Source organism: Syngnathus acus, chromosome 11 (genome assembly GCF_901709675.1).
Source record: "Syngnathus acus chromosome 11, fSynAcu1.2, whole genome shotgun sequence".
NCBI classification, from domain to species: domain Eukaryota; kingdom Metazoa; phylum Chordata; class Actinopteri; order Syngnathiformes; family Syngnathidae; genus Syngnathus; species Syngnathus acus.
The window spans coordinates 429,058-443,848 of NC_051096.1; the positions used below are offsets into that span (position 1 = coordinate 429,058).

At 48.5% G+C, this 14,791-nt stretch overlaps 3 protein-coding genes across 5 annotated transcripts in view; 1 reads left to right on the forward strand and 2 right to left on the reverse strand.

Moving 5' to 3' along the window:
* Positions 1-1,276: 1,276 nt before the first annotated feature.
* On the forward strand, positions 1,277-7,009 carry LOC119130339 (voltage-dependent calcium channel gamma-6 subunit-like). 3 transcript variants are annotated; one of them, XM_037264164.1, is made up of 8 exons: positions 1,277-1,391; positions 2,520-2,637; positions 2,726-2,954; positions 3,024-3,134; positions 3,192-3,300; positions 4,820-4,894; positions 4,970-5,107; positions 5,193-7,009. In XM_037264164.1, the coding sequence occupies exons 2-8, from the start codon at positions 2,558-2,560 to the stop codon at positions 5,402-5,404; spliced, it is 954 nt and encodes a 317-aa protein (XP_037120059.1). In that variant the 5' UTR covers positions 1,277-1,391; positions 2,520-2,557; the 3' UTR covers positions 5,405-7,009. The 3 variants fall into 3 exon arrangements, with proteins under 3 accessions (XP_037120059.1, XP_037120061.1, XP_037120060.1); XM_037264166.1 differs by lacking the exon at positions 1,277-1,391 and having other exon boundaries at positions 2,522-2,637; positions 2,724-2,954; XM_037264165.1 differs by lacking the exon at positions 1,277-1,391 and having other exon boundaries at positions 2,522-2,954.
* A 523-nt stretch (positions 7,010-7,532) lies between these two features.
* LOC119130272 (voltage-dependent calcium channel gamma-4 subunit-like) lies at positions 7,533-10,967 on the reverse strand. Its single transcript, XM_037264056.1, has 5 exons — positions 10,210-10,967; positions 9,520-9,777; positions 9,253-9,336; positions 8,453-8,593; positions 7,533-8,381 (listed from the first exon to the last, which is right to left on the reverse strand). The coding sequence occupies exons 1-5, from the start codon at positions 10,238-10,240 to the stop codon at positions 7,594-7,596; spliced, it is 1,302 nt and encodes a 433-aa protein (XP_037119951.1). The 5' UTR covers positions 10,241-10,967; the 3' UTR covers positions 7,533-7,593.
* Positions 10,968-13,028: 2,061 nt separating this feature from the next.
* znf704 (zinc finger protein 704) overlaps positions 13,029-14,791 on the reverse strand; it is a 65,595-nt gene continuing 63,832 nt past the window's right edge. The window contains exon 10 of the transcript XR_005099386.1: positions 13,029-13,332. The gene's annotated coding sequence lies outside the window, so the exon portion shown is untranslated. The remainder of the gene's footprint in view (positions 13,333-14,791) is intronic.

Sequence of the window (14,791 nt, forward strand, 5' to 3'; positions counted from 1 at the left end):
TAGTCGTGGTCGGGGCGAGCAAGTAGTCGGGGCAGGCGGCGATCGGAGCGTGGTCAAGGACGAGCATTTAGTCGGAGCAGGCGGCGATCGGAGCGTGGTCGGTCAGCTTATGGAAGCGCAGGCTGACAGTCATAAAGCACAGGGAGCAAATGGGTACCAGAAACGAACTGACAAGGAGTGACCGGATGACAGGGTTTAAATAGAGAGACTGCCAAGTGTGGGTGATTCAGCTGATTGGGGAGTGGCCGAGTGGCAGGTGACGCAGGAGCGTGACAAATACTATATTACTATATTATTATATTAAAATATTACAGAAAACTTCCTATCAGGCTTTGAAACCCTAATTCAAAAAACGCTTAATTGAAAACCAACACCCTAGGTTCAAGTCTCGCTCGGATCAGCTACTACACGCCACCTCACACTTCTCGACACACACTAGCCGCCTCCTGCACCCCCCACTGGGGTCAGTTCTGATGTCATTAACAGGTGGGCGGCAGAAATAGACTTACACACACACACACACACACACACGCACACTCACACTCACACACACGCACGCACACACATACAACCCCCTCTCGCTCAGACGCGCACAAAGCAGTTCAGCAGCTTGTTGACATCATTGTTGCGTTGTGAGTGCTTACGAGGGAACACAATGAAGGTTATGCGAGTAGTGTAAACACATGGGGGGTAACATGACTTCAACTAAATACTTTGTCCCCACTTTGTGACGTAATTCCAACCCCGCAAATTAGATTCCGATAAATGTGCTGCCTTGCACTTGTATCAGATGAACTTCAAGAAGCGCTAACAAAGTCACTGTAGTGTATGTGTGACACCAGCAATATTGAAAGTTTGAGATTCCAGCAGCCAAAAAAGAAAAATGCAGAAATGACGTTTCTATATTGCAAGTTGTGCGGGCTTGAGACTTCATCGGCGCCCCGAGATAAGGGTCCAAGTCGTTCCGGGACCAAAGTTTTTGCTACCCAGTCAGTGAAAAAACAAAAACAACTCATAAATGAGCGACTGACTTGACTTGATAAAAGAATCATCCTGGCTTGTACCTTAAAAACGGCAGAGTCGGGTCTCTTGTATTGAAATATTTGCTCGAAAGTCAAAGTGGAAAAATTGACCAAACGGCTCATATCGCAACGAGGTGGCGGTTGGCCAGCGGGGGGCCGTGGTGGCGGCGGCCCCCCGCCTGGCACCGTTTCAGATGGCTCCCACGGGGCGTCTTTCCGCTGGCCTATATTTGGAGCAAGCGAGCGCTTGATATGGATATTTTGAGCCTCCTGACACGTCACGGGGCGTTTGCCGCCGCCGCCGCCGACCACCGTCGCTCTAATCGCCGGCTTCCTCTTTGTCAGATGCCGACGCGCTTCCACCTCAGGTAAGCGAGTGCGTGAAGTGGAATGGCCGTGAAGTGGATTGGCCGTGCTGTGCAAGGGTGCATGACATTTGAGGGTTCTGCACTGGAATATGGCTTCCGCGTTCCCTTTGCATGTTGGCGTGGCGCAAAAAAACACGCGGCTCTCTGAGCACATGTTGGCTTCCGGAGAGTTTTGCGGCAACGATGCCCGACAACCTGTCGCCTGAGGTCTCATCTCGATGTGCCCCTGACCTTGGTTGATGACCGGTACCCTGGTGTTGCCCGGCGACCGCTCCGGCTTGCAATGCTTTGGGGCTTTATTTTTCAAATGAGTTTTCAGAGCGGGTTTGTTCGCTTTCCCCAGTTGTTGTTTTGAAAGCCGCTTTGTCATCGTTAAGTCACGTTTTGGCGCTCAAACGAAAGCTCACCGACGATTGTCATGAAGTCAAGTCCGAGTTGCAAAATACCTTCCTCCTTTTCCATGAATAGTGTAGGACGCCCACTTCAAAGCCCGTCCATGCTATCCATCGACAAAAACGCAAACATAAGACGACTTTTGCTAGATGGACTTTGGCTAAGCAGCATTTTGCTTTGATTTCAATAACGTGCTGTTGTTGGTTTTCTAGTTTGAGTGTCTGTTGCTGCTAACACAAATAATCTCGGTTTCCATACGACTCACTGGCGACCGATCCAATGCTTGTCGTTGACCGGTCGACCGCTCCATTTTTTGTCTGTATGTGGCCTGTGCTTAGCCGATGTACAGTTCATAGTGTAGACCGCCTCTTCGTTGAAACGTTGAAATGACAGACGATGTTCCTATTTGCCACGGTGATGGTTTTGGCTTTTTCTTTTCCCGGCTGCAGAAAGTTGTGAAGTGGTCGCGGGAGGACAGGTCGCCGACCACCGAGGCAGCGCAGCCACGCGCTCCCGAAATAGCGCCCCTCCGCTTTTGATTTCAGCTCGTTGAGATGAGACGTTCAGCTGGCATAACTTCCTCAAATTAGCTCGCTCGGGAGACACACCAGAAGCCGCAGCAACTGCCCGCTTCTCGCCTCGGCTCATTTGCTCCTAATTGATACTCTAGGTTGGTTAGACGTCTTCCCGTTGGATAAACGTAACCTTTCTTGTGTTTTGTCTTCCAGGGAGCATCAGTCTGTTGCTGAAGGTTCCCTTCACGATTTGGTCACCATGATTGTTTTGCTCGAGCTGCCTTTTTGTCCTCACCAAAAGGCGCACGTCCGCTGTATGACGCATCTGCTGACGTTTTTGTAAACGAGCTTTTTCCTTCGCGCAGTCTTTTGCTTTTTTTTTGTGAATTGTTTTTTGATGTTTTGATCATTTTTTGCCTTTTGAGAGTTGCTTTCAAATTTTGGCTTTGATGATGTGGTCCACCTTCCTGGTGACGGACGAGGAGGGCCGTGCGGTAGGCCCGGCCGCTGCCCACTCGGTGGGAGTCGTGGGCGGCGGCGGGGGAGCCCAAGGCATGGGCGGCCTGGCGGGCCTCATGAGTGGACGCAGCACATTCGGCGGCAACAAACGCCGCAGGGCCGGACACCACGCCATGACAGAGGCACAGGAAGGCAAGGTGCGTTGCCGTTTGGCCACTTGGCTTTTCTTTCTAGTTGTTGAAAGATGTGGTGTGCACTGCGCGCAGATTAAGCTGGCATTCTTCGTGGCTATCGTGGGCGTCATCCTGACCGTGCTGGGCGTGGGAACCGAGTTTTGGGTGGAGCTGGCGCCACCCAAGAGTTTCTACGGTAACCAGGTGAGCCCGGGGGAGTTGGTGGGAGTTGTGTTTGGTGGCCTGACTTTGTGTGCCCAGACATGTCCGGCCATGCATTTCGGCCTGTGGAAGGCTTGCAGCAAGACGCTGTGGGTGGCTGACATCGACCCCGACAGGGAGAGCTGCGGGCCCGCCGAGCTGCCTGGAGGTACGTGCGCTTTCACGCCTGAAAACAACTTTGGCCCTTTTAATTTTTGGGGAGAATTAATGTCTTTTGATGATGTTATTTAGATTTTTTTTCTTTTTTTGTAAAATGTATTTTGAATACCGTAATTTCCGGACTAAAAGTCGCTCCGGAGTACAAGTCGCATCAGCCATAAAATGCCCAAAAAAGTGAAAAAAAACATATAAGTCGCTCCGGAGTATAAGTCGCATTTTGGGGGGCAATTTATTCGACAAAATCCAACACCAAGAACAGACATGAACGAGCAACAACAGGCTAAACGATAGGTATGCTAACGTGACATAAACACAAACGAAGAGCTGAGAACGGGCCTGACGTAACATTCAGAGTTATAAAAAAACTATTACATAAATAACACGTTTATAAAACCATCTGTGTCACTCCAATTCATTAAATCCATCGATCGTCCTTTGTCAACAATGGGTGCGCACCGCTGACGGCGCTTGCACTTCAAAATATTCCACAGGCCCATATAACGATATATAAATTAGATATCAAATAACTATTATATAAGCAATAATATTATCAAACCATCTGTGCACTCTAAATCATTAAATCCATCGATCAAATTCCTCGTCCTTTGTCAACAACGCCGCGCGTGCGCCCTGACGTAGCCTTGTCGTTATTCCACAGATCTAGTAAATAACTAGATTGTAGCGTTAACAAAGTACAAGGAAAGACGTGGGTTTGGTAAACGGCTCTTTATTTAACAAAACAAACTTCCAGGCGTGTGGCGGCGTGGACTTCCAGCCACGGAGGTGAAAGAGAGATCCATAGAATAGGACCGGGCGTGCGTAAAAGCCATGACCAAGCCCCATCCACCGTCCCCGGACAGCCACCCGGCCGAGCGCTGGCCCCCGACTTCTATCCACGGAGGTGAAAGAGAGCTCCGTAGAGTAGGACCGGGCGTGCGTAAAAGCCATGTCCGAGCCCCATCCACCGTCCCTGGACAGCCACCCGGCCGAGAGCCGGCCCCCGAATTCAATCCACGGAGGTGAAAGAGAGCTCTGTAGAGTAGGACCGGGCGTGCGTAAAAGCCATAATAGTTTTTCAAACCTTCTGTGTCACTCCAAATCCTTAAATCCCTCAAACTCTTCGTCCTCCGTGTCACTTAGAAACAAAGCCGCTAATGATGCCGGTAGTACGTGGGGCCCTTCGTCATCTTCGTCATCCCGTGATCAATCTTTGTACTTTTTGTAAACAACCGCCGCGCCACGCCGTGTCGCGCTGCTGACGTCACTTGAAATTAAAATTACAGTAATCCCTTGCTACATCGCGGTTCGTTTATCGCGGCTTCACTTTTTTTTTTTTTTTTTTTGAAAAAAAACCACATATAAGTCGCTCCTTATTATAAGTCGCCCCCCCACCCAAACTATGAAAAAAAACGCGACTTATAGTCCGAACATTACGGTAGTTTGAATATTTCCCGAAAATCATTCAAATATTCGATTTGGATCACGTTTTTGAGGTGTGTTTCTTTCAGAGTCTAACTGCACGTACTTCAAGTTCTTCACAACGGGCGAGAACACCGTCATGTTCCACAAGACCACGCACAAAAGTCAGTCAGGATGCGCCAATTGAAAGGCCTCATCCCGGCCTACCTTTTGCTGACAGCTTCCCATATTTGTGGCAGGCCTGAGCATGGCATCGGCCATGTTGGCGCTTTTCAGCGTGGTGCTGATGGCGATGGGCGCCATCTGCATCACCATGGCACTCAGCAAGGAAATAGTCTTCTTCCTCAAGCCCGCCTCTATCTGCTTCGTCCTTTCTGGTAAGGGCGGCGCAGGACAGAGCCGTTGTCTGCTCTGCGTGCGGCACTGCATCTTGTGTTTTTGTGCCCCCTCTTTCCCCCTCAGGAGTGCTGGCACTGCTGTCCCTGCTGGTCTTCCAGCAGTCGGTATGGTCCCTCCTGGCCAGCGACCACTTGGTGCCGCTGCACCACAACTTCTCCTGGTCTGTGTCGTGCGTGGGCTGCGCCGGCGCCATCTTGATTGTGGGCGGGCTTCTCTTCCTGCTGCTGGCGCTTCCTTTCAGCCCCTGGCAGAGGTGCCACAGCGCCGCCAGCTAGTGGCGGGGTGGCGCTACCGCACGTGGCATCGCCGCAGCCGCCTTGGCGTGGACGTCACCACGGTCGACATACTCCAAAAGCGCATTGATTCCATTTGCTACTAGTGCTGAATTGTCCATTTGACAGACTTTTACACGCCTCGCATCTCCTCCCTCACTCGACAGACAATTCAGCGCTCTAGTAGAACCACATGAGCTTTTCCTGCACTACCAATGGCGCTTTTGGCCTACTCCAACCTCAATGAAGTATCACCTCTGCTGCATGACGAGGCCCAACCGTCGGCATGTGTCATGCACAAGTAGCATCCTTCATTCTCCAAGAGATCCATTTGGAGTCCATGTCCTGGCGCACCTTTTGGGCTTGGTGCTAGTGAGGAAAAACTTTGCACCCTCCAACTACTAGTGAAGCACTCGATGTTGTCTCGTAGCTACTCGTGAGCTTACTGACACATGCCTACAAGTTGGGTGGGGTGAGTTCTGTGTTGTTCAAAGAACACAATAGTTTACCAGGAAAGTTGAGTTGAGGATTAGTGGGCCTAAAGTGACACTCGCAGTGTAGGGAAAGCCGATCTTCTCATCTCAGAACTCAAACCTTTTCTTGCGAGTAAAACATTTTCTCGGGACTACTTTTTCAATCGCTTGCTGTGTCCGCCTTTGAATTTGGACACGGCCATTGATTCGCTTTTGTTTCTGCTCGCCACATCTGACAAATGGGAGGCAAGACGATGCACGTCCACGCTCGCCTCTGTAAAAAAGTCTTAAGCACGCAAACGATCCTGCCTCGCTTCAGTCGTCCGGCGTCTGAAATTGGAAGCTCGTCATTTGCGAGTTCGACCTGACTTGCTTGCATTGCTAGCGAGCTGATGGAGAGAACAGAAAGTCTTCGAAGTCTTAGATATCAAATACATAAACATACTTTTGTGCATATTGGATGCGTTTCGGCACCAAATTGGTTTTGCTGTGTTCGGCGTCATCTTTGTAGCGTCTGTGTATAAGACGATCATAAATGTGTACAAGACGAAAGCGTGTTTCAAAATTCTTTTCACAACAAAACAGAGTATTCCAGATGACAATTGGTGATAACAATTCCTGATCACTTGTATTTGTTGGAGGAGGTAGACGTGTAAAACGAGGACCAAAGTTGGTGATCCTTGCTTGACCCCGATTGGACTTCCTGCAAATGAAGTGTAAATGACACATTGTTCCTGAACAACTTTATTGAATATCAACGGTAGACTTGTATATATGTAGATTTATACATTTCTTTCAATATTCATCCTAGCGCTATTCAGAGTTGTATTGCTTTCTTTCATTCTTTCAGCCAAAGTGGCTGAGAAATGGCGCTGATAGATTTTTTTTCCTGGTGTCTCTTTGAAATGAATCAGATTGACTCAATACGTACTGGGAAGCTCAAACGACAAGCAAGCTCCCCTTCTTGGCACTGACGCACATTAATAAATGTATATATGTGTGTGTGTGTGTATGTGTGTGTATGTGTGTATGTGTCAATATATGTACACATACGTTGTCATGTGTACATAACCCTAATCCATCATATTGAGTTGAAGTTGAATATGAGCTCATTAAAAAGTCAATCACCTGGCAACATGACTCCACTGAGACCACAAATTACAAGTTTTTAAATAACAGCCCATCAAAAAAAGTTTTGACAAAAGTACAACAGAATATGTCAAAGGAATTAAATTTAAGTCCCTTACTTGTTTCAAATACCAAAAACAAGAAAGTCCTTGGAAGGTACCAAGACGATTTTGAAGAATACGATCAATACGATTATCATGTGGTGCTCGGCATTTCAAGTGAGGACAACGTTTTCCGTTTGAGGCTTGAATGCTGGCGTTAACGCTTGAATGGGGGGGGGGGGGGGGGCAAGCCAAAAACTGCCTCAACTATCAATCGGCCCGTTGATAATTTTGCAAACGAGTGTGATGTCATCAACACCAGACCATGTGCGATAACGTCACCTTCGTCGTGTCATGTTCAATCGCTGTTGTGTTCCTGAGAGAAGGAGAAAAGAAAGTAGGCGGACGCAGCGGTCTCGTCTTGCGCTCGTAATGTGTGTGGCTGTTTTAGTCCATCTGTCAGATGTTGAAATACTTATGGCTGCTGTGTGTTCCAAAAGTCAGGACAGGATTTTGAAGGCCTCCTTGCTCCTGCTCGGTCAATCACTTTTTAAACAGGTGTGGTCTTCCTGTTGAGCGTGTCCGAGTTGCTGTCGCGGTCCCGTTTGGCCGTCAGGCGGTCCAGTGTCCCCACGTTGCCTCTGTCCCGCTCCATGGTGGACATTGGCGCAGCGCCGGCTGCGGGAGCACCGCTGCCCGCCGCAGAGGTGGCGCTGCTCAGCGGGGCGGCGTTCTGGGCGGCGGTTGCCAGGTTGGATTTGGAGTGCGACGGGAGCGTGCCGCCGCCGCTGCCGCCGTCCTTGGGGAAGTAGTTGTGCAGTTGGTAGAGCGTGGCGCGGTCCATGGTGCCGTAGAGGGGCGGTGCACCGCCACCCAGGCTGCCCAGCTTGGCGTCCCTGGACAGGGTGTACATGGATATGTCGCCGCCTCCGCCATGGTGAGGGTTGGGTAAGGTGGCCACGGAGAAGGGGGGTGCAGACGGGGGCAGGCTGAAGGTCTTGGCCCCCACGGGAGAGGTCTCCACCGAACGAGGCGGGTCGGTGGAGTGTGAGCTGGAGTGCGAGCGCCGGCGGAAGCGATAGCTGGGCAGGCGCAGCATTGCGTGCGTGGTGCTCTTGAAGAGGTCGACGCGGGAGCGACACCGCAGCTCTTTGTTCTTCTCGATGTAGATGTTGACGGCCAGGACCCCCACCATCTCAGCCAAGATGAAGGACAACCCGCCGAAGTAGAAGGACCATCCATACGAGTAGTGCCACTTCTTGTCCTCGTCCTTCTTGGGCGAGATGTCGCTGAGTGCCGCCGAGATGTAAACAATCACGCCAATGATGTTGCTCAGGCCTACCGACAAAAGAGTAAATGGCTCACAAAGGCTCACGTGTGTGTCCTGCACATGTTAGTGTACTCCCGACCTGCCGCCACAAAGAGAATTCCTCCTCCCAGGATGATGGTTCGTTTGCTTTTGTAGAAGCTGCTGGAGGCCACACACACGCCGCCCAGCAGAAGCAGCACGGCGCTCAGGATGGGGAACATGCTTGACGCGCGCACTACACCTGTGTGCGCACACAACACACAACAAACGCACGCGCGCACACACACGCACACACACTCAGTTGTTAGTGGATGCTCTTGCAGGTGGTAGCGCACAAAGTTTGTTTGTTTATTTGACAGGGACAGAGTGTATCAATGAACTTTTCTGTAGATGCATTAGCCAAGGGGATATTTTTCCTTTGTAGTCCCTGAAGCAAAGTGTGTGAAGTCTCTTCCCCAAGAACACGACGACACGTGGTTCAGACAGAGCTGGGTTCAAACCATTCGACCATTCGGTTTCTGACTGACCCGCTCGACTGCCTGAGCTACAAATTCCACAGTGACGCAGTGATGTGCCGCAGGAAGAGGAAGAATGACATTGTGCTCCATCCTCCTCACATTTAACATGTCAACACGTTTGGTGTGTCTCACAAAATGGCATCCCTTCACTGACAAAACGGCAGAACAAGACCATCGTCTTCCCAGCACTGCTGAAAATAATTCCTTAGCGCTTTTTAGAGATGGTGCGTGTGCGCCCCCGCACCCCCAGACTCCCCACCTGACACGCAGACGCCGACTATGGCATTTGTGCATTGATGTCCGCCCACCACCCCCTTCTGTCCTTTGCGCATCCTATGCTCTTTGTGTGTGCGCGCGCGTGCACTGCGGATGTGTCACTCACGCAGCAGATACTCGGCAGCGTCTTGGTCGTAGTCAGCGTCGTCTGGGAAATGGTTGATCTGCGAGCACACGCCTCGCTTCAAGCCTGACAACCAAGAAGAGCAACAGATCAATCAGATGTGGCCGGACGGCTCATCTTCCAACATGTCATCAATCACGGCAACAGTGGGCGCGCACGCATTTATACACGTGCATGTACACGCACAAACGCACGCCTACAGTACAATAATACGCCCACGTAGCAAAGGCAAGCGGAAAACGGCGCTACCCTCGAGGCAGCAGATCCTCCAGAGTCCGGAGTGCGTCAGGGCGCCGGGGTCCTTCTTGTCTCTGGCGCCCTCGTCCTGCGGCGACGACGACGAATTGGCGGTGCTGTTGCAGATGAATGCTCGGGCGTACAGCCAGTAGTCTGTGCCGATGGCCACCGTCATCAGGGCGAAGGCGGCGAAGGCGCCCATGCTGGTCAGCAGCACCTGGATGCCGCGCTCACACCATGCCAGGGCCGGACGCCCCAAGAAGCTGGGCTCTAAGGACCAGCCCTCATCAACATCATCATCAATCATCATCACATACGTGTGTGAGCTATGTCACTTTTAAGACTTTAAATACTTGATTGATCCCGAGTGAAATTGTGATTAGTCTTCTGCTCACATTCACACAAAACAGCCGCACAAAACAGCACACTGACACACTTTCGGAAGCGAATGTGGATGGATGTCACGTACACTGTTTATGTAAGTTTTTGTGTATGTCAGTCGTGTGCGTGCTTGCAGGGCCCGTGTTTCCGCGTGATATGTGTGTGTGTTTCTATGTATGTGCGTGAAGTGCGTCTGCCTGTGGTCGTGTATTAACATGTGAGTGTGCGCTTCAGAATGTGTAGTGTGTGTGAGTCATCGTCTATTAGTGTGCGTGAATGTTTGAGTGCGTGTTTTAGTTTGTGTGTGTGTGCGTGTGTTACCTGTGAGCACGTTCCTGCCTTTTGCCTCCATGCTATGTCGTGATCGACTTGTGATTGTTGGTTGCTGAGCTGTTGCTTGGCGTCTTTCAGCTGCTCTTGATCTCCTCCATGCTCTCTTCCTTTCTTTTTTTCCCCGTCCTGTCTTCTGCTTTCCACTCGCGCCTCCTTACCGGACGCTCTCACTCAGCATCGACGGAGAAAAGAAAGAAGGGAGGACAGAGGGGGGGTGTCAGTCAAAATGTAAAGAAGCAACGTGAAACAAAGTTGAAGAAAAGGAGAAGGATGGAGAAGAGGCACTTGCTTTCCTTCCCTGTTGGAAAGACGACGGCGATTTGAGAGAGACAGAGTGAGAAAGAGAGAGAACCATGCGAGTGAGTGGTCGTTCGCACTCCCATCACCATGGCAACTGTGATTCTGAAGTCGACCTTGGAGAATGAGTGAGTGTGCGTGCGTGTGTGTGTGTGTGGGGGGGGGTCTAGTGGTGTGTACACATGTCGGTCCGTGTCTTTTGGGCATTGCACGTTTGGAAGCTGGCATTTAAAATTGAAAAGCGACAGGTTATTTGATTTTCGTTTGAAAACGAAAAGACTAAAATCAAAAGACAGCTTTTTCGTTTATCTGGAACGAATACGCAAAAGTGTAATATATGTTTGATTTTCACTTATTACTACAACGAAAACAAGCACAGCACGGGAACACAAATGGAAAAAAGGCAGGTATACAGTAATCCTTCGTTTATCGCGGATAATTGGTTCCAAGACCACCCGCGATAGGTGAAAATCCGCGAAGTAGTGTCACCTTCTCATTTTTAACATACAGAATTGTTTTGTGTGTCAATAAATGTATATTAAACCATATAAGTGCATATCATTAGAACATTAAATAATAGTTTTAAACATGTAAATACTATATTAATAGTATAAATGACATACAGAAAATAATGTATAAATAATATAAATATGATACGTATGTGTGTAACATATGTAGATGTAGCTAAAGTATACATACTGTAAATATATTTTTAGAACTCTTATTATTACAGTCATCCCTCGCTATATCATGGTTCACCTTTCACGGCCTCACTGCTTCATGAATTTTTTCACAGTGCATTATGACGGCTTCAGACGAAAAAGACACTACAGAGCGGAGTCAGGCTGCAGAGGCGCACTACCGTTTTTTTTCATGTATAATGCGCAAAATTTAACTAATTTATTGTCCTAAAATCTGGGGTGCGCATTATACATGGGTACGATTATTATTATTATTTTTTTTTTTTCCTCTCCCTCGAAATAAAACTTGAAATCACCTTTCTTCTTGTTTGTTGTCAATCGCGCATCGCATTCAGCCATCCTGCCCAACACAGTCAGTAAAATTCATAATTGACGACACATCGTTTGATGCGATGATGCAACCCTTGATGGTGTGTTATTGTCAAATATCATTTGTTTTTTAATCTCCATCGCAGACCGGATATCATACGGAGGCCGCCATGACAGTATGCGCAGAACGGATGCGCAAGACACGTCAATCGCGCATCGCATTCAGCCATCCTGCCCAACACACTTAGTCAGTAAAATTCATAATTGACGACACATCGTTTGATGCGATGGTGCAATCCTTGATGGTGTGTTATTGTCAAATATTGTTTGTTTTTTAATCTCCATCGCAAACCGGATATCATACGGAGGCCGCCATTACAGATGCGCAGAACGGATGCGCAAGACACGTCAGCTATATAAAGAGCGAGAGTTCAGTTCTCTACCTAAATGCGTATTACAGGTAATATTTTATTTCACAACACTTTGCCTTGTTCCTTTCTTCTCTGCTGTTCACTTCAAACACGCTCCATACGAACACAATGCTCTCGTATCAGACGCTTGCTCGATCACCTGCTCGTTTGCTGTCACAATGTACCCTACACAAATCCGAAACATTTCTTCGCTATCGAGTTTGTTAGCGCATGCGCAGTGATACTGACCGGAAGAATAACATCTGGTTGTTCCCAAAGATGATCTTTTTTCTGAAATAATTTTACGTTTACGGACTTAAGTAGGAGTCAAAATTTGGGTGCGTATTATACATGGGTACAGGCTTTTTTCCAGCATCGACATGCCATTTTTAGGGTGCGTATTATACATGGGGGCGCATTATACATGGAAAAGACGGTTTATAGTATCTGAATCAGCTTTATTGGCCAAGTTTGTGCATGCCAAACAAGGAATTTGACTCCGGTTGATCCCAGTCTCTGTACAACATACAACTAACATACAACTAACAACACTCAGGTGACTAACAACATTTAAGTGGCAAGAGCAGGATGTTATTGCCCAGTGATGACTCTGAGACTCTGAGTGGTGTGAGTTCATCAGAGCAACAGCCTGGGGGAAGAAGCTGTGTCTGTGTCTGCTGGTTTTGGCGTACAGCGCTCTGTAACGCCGTCCGGAGGGGAGTAGTTCGAACAAACTGTGACCTGAGTGAGAAGGGTCTGTAGAGATGTTACGTGCACGTTTCCTGGTCCTGGACAGGTACAAGTCTTGGATAAGATGGGAGGTTGGTCCCGATGAAGTCAGACTTCTTTCAAGCATCTCTGTACCACACAGGGTGCTGATGGCATCTCTGCTTGCAAGTGTAAAATGGCCAAACTGTCTCACGTGTGGTTCTTGCAAAGAAGTAGAGTGTTGCTCACTCTAACACCAGACAGTGATGGAGGTGCAGAGGATAGACTGGATGATGGCAGTGTAGAAGGCCTTCAGCAGTTCCTGTAGCAGGTTGAACTTCCTGAGCTGTCTCAGAAAGTACAACCTCTGCTGGGCCTTCTTCCAGACAGAGTCTATGTGGCCGGTTCATTCAGGTCCCGGGAGATTGTGGATCCCAGGAACTTGAAGGTGTCTGTGGTGGGAATAGCATTACTGAGGATGGTAAGGGGTGGAAGTGGCAAAGGGTCTCTCCTGAAGTCCACTGTCATCTCCACGGTCTTGAGCCGGTTCAGTTCCAGGTGGTTTTGGCTGCACCAGTGGACCAGCCGCTCTATCTCCTGTCTGTACGCAGTCTCGTCACCGTCCCGGATCAGTCCGATGAGAGTGGTGTCGTCTGCATACTTCACGAGCTTCACAGAAGGGTCTCCTGAGAAGCAATCGTTGGTGTAGAGCACAGGTATCAAACTCAAGGCCCGGGGTCCAGATATGGCCCGCCACATCATTTTATGTGGCCCGCGAAGACAAATTGTGCATCAAATTCGTGTCATTACTAGAATTGCAAATTGTCTTCACTTTTAATATCTTTTTTTTTTTTATATTTGACCAGTTTTTACTCATCTGATTTGAAAATGAGTCATTTGTCAGTTTGTGTTGTAGCTTTTACTGTATATAATATGAGGTGCTCATACATTTATTTGGGTTGACAGTCATAATGGCCCTCCGAAAGAAGCTATGACAACAATGCGGCCCGTGAAAAAAAAGAGTTTGACACCCCTGGTGTAGAGAGAGAAGAGCAGTGGGGAAAGTACACACCCCAGGGGGGCGCCAGTGCTGGTGGTCCGGGTGTCGGATGTGATGGTCCCCAGCCACACCTGCTGTCTCCTGTTGGTCAGGAAGCTGGTGATCCACTGACAGGTGGAGGCAGGCTTCGCGAGCTGGATGAGATTCTGGTGGAGGATGTCGGGAGCGATGGTGTTGAACGCCGAGCTGAAGTCCACAAACAGGATCCTGGTGTACGTCCCTGGCAGTGACGTGCGGTGAGGTTCATGACTGGGGAGGGACTGACGTCAACGGTAAAATTTGTCCTGCACCTAACCGTGTCACAAAAAAGGTTGGGGAACGGTGCTCTAGTGTGGCTTATTCATTATTTAATTTGAACTATTTTAATTAAAATCTCATATCAGCAGTCTTCACACAAAAACACTCAACAAAGCACATGGAATCAAAAACTTGTTTTCGATCGTGCGTACCACTCCATTAGAAAAGACATGCTCCTAAGTCCCGTTGTCAGAATCAAACCTTTTAACTCCGGAGTTGCTCTTCTTTTACTGATGACCTCCTGCTTCGACCGAAAATACATCGTTGAAAATTGTTTGGATATGTAATCCTCCATTGTAAAACGAAATGTAAAAACGGGAAAAAAAAAAACCGAATGTAATAGGAAATAAATGGACGACTGCTCCTCAGTTGTTCACTGTAAATTTGAACTAGAGATCTCTTATTCTACAGGTAGGCGCATGAAGCATCCCGGGATCACTAGCACTCCCTGCCATAAGGCTGGAGAACCTTTTTTTCGTAGCCTTCGTAAGGTCTCTTTTCAAAGCCGTTTTGTTCATCTAAAGAAACACATTACAGACAGATGACAAAAAACACTAGATATTATATACATCAGCTTAACTACGGAAATTAGTTAATATAGCCACAGTGTTTGAACACTTAAACAGCGACATAAAGACAGAGCAGTTCAGTCTAACTGCATAGCCTGTCAACATAGGCAGCCGTGTGATTACGCAATCCTCAGAGGAGGATAGGCAGGAAGTTGGCTCCTCCGAGCGAATCGTCTTCGGTTTTAAAATAACTATAAAAATTCAGCGATTTTGGTTCAA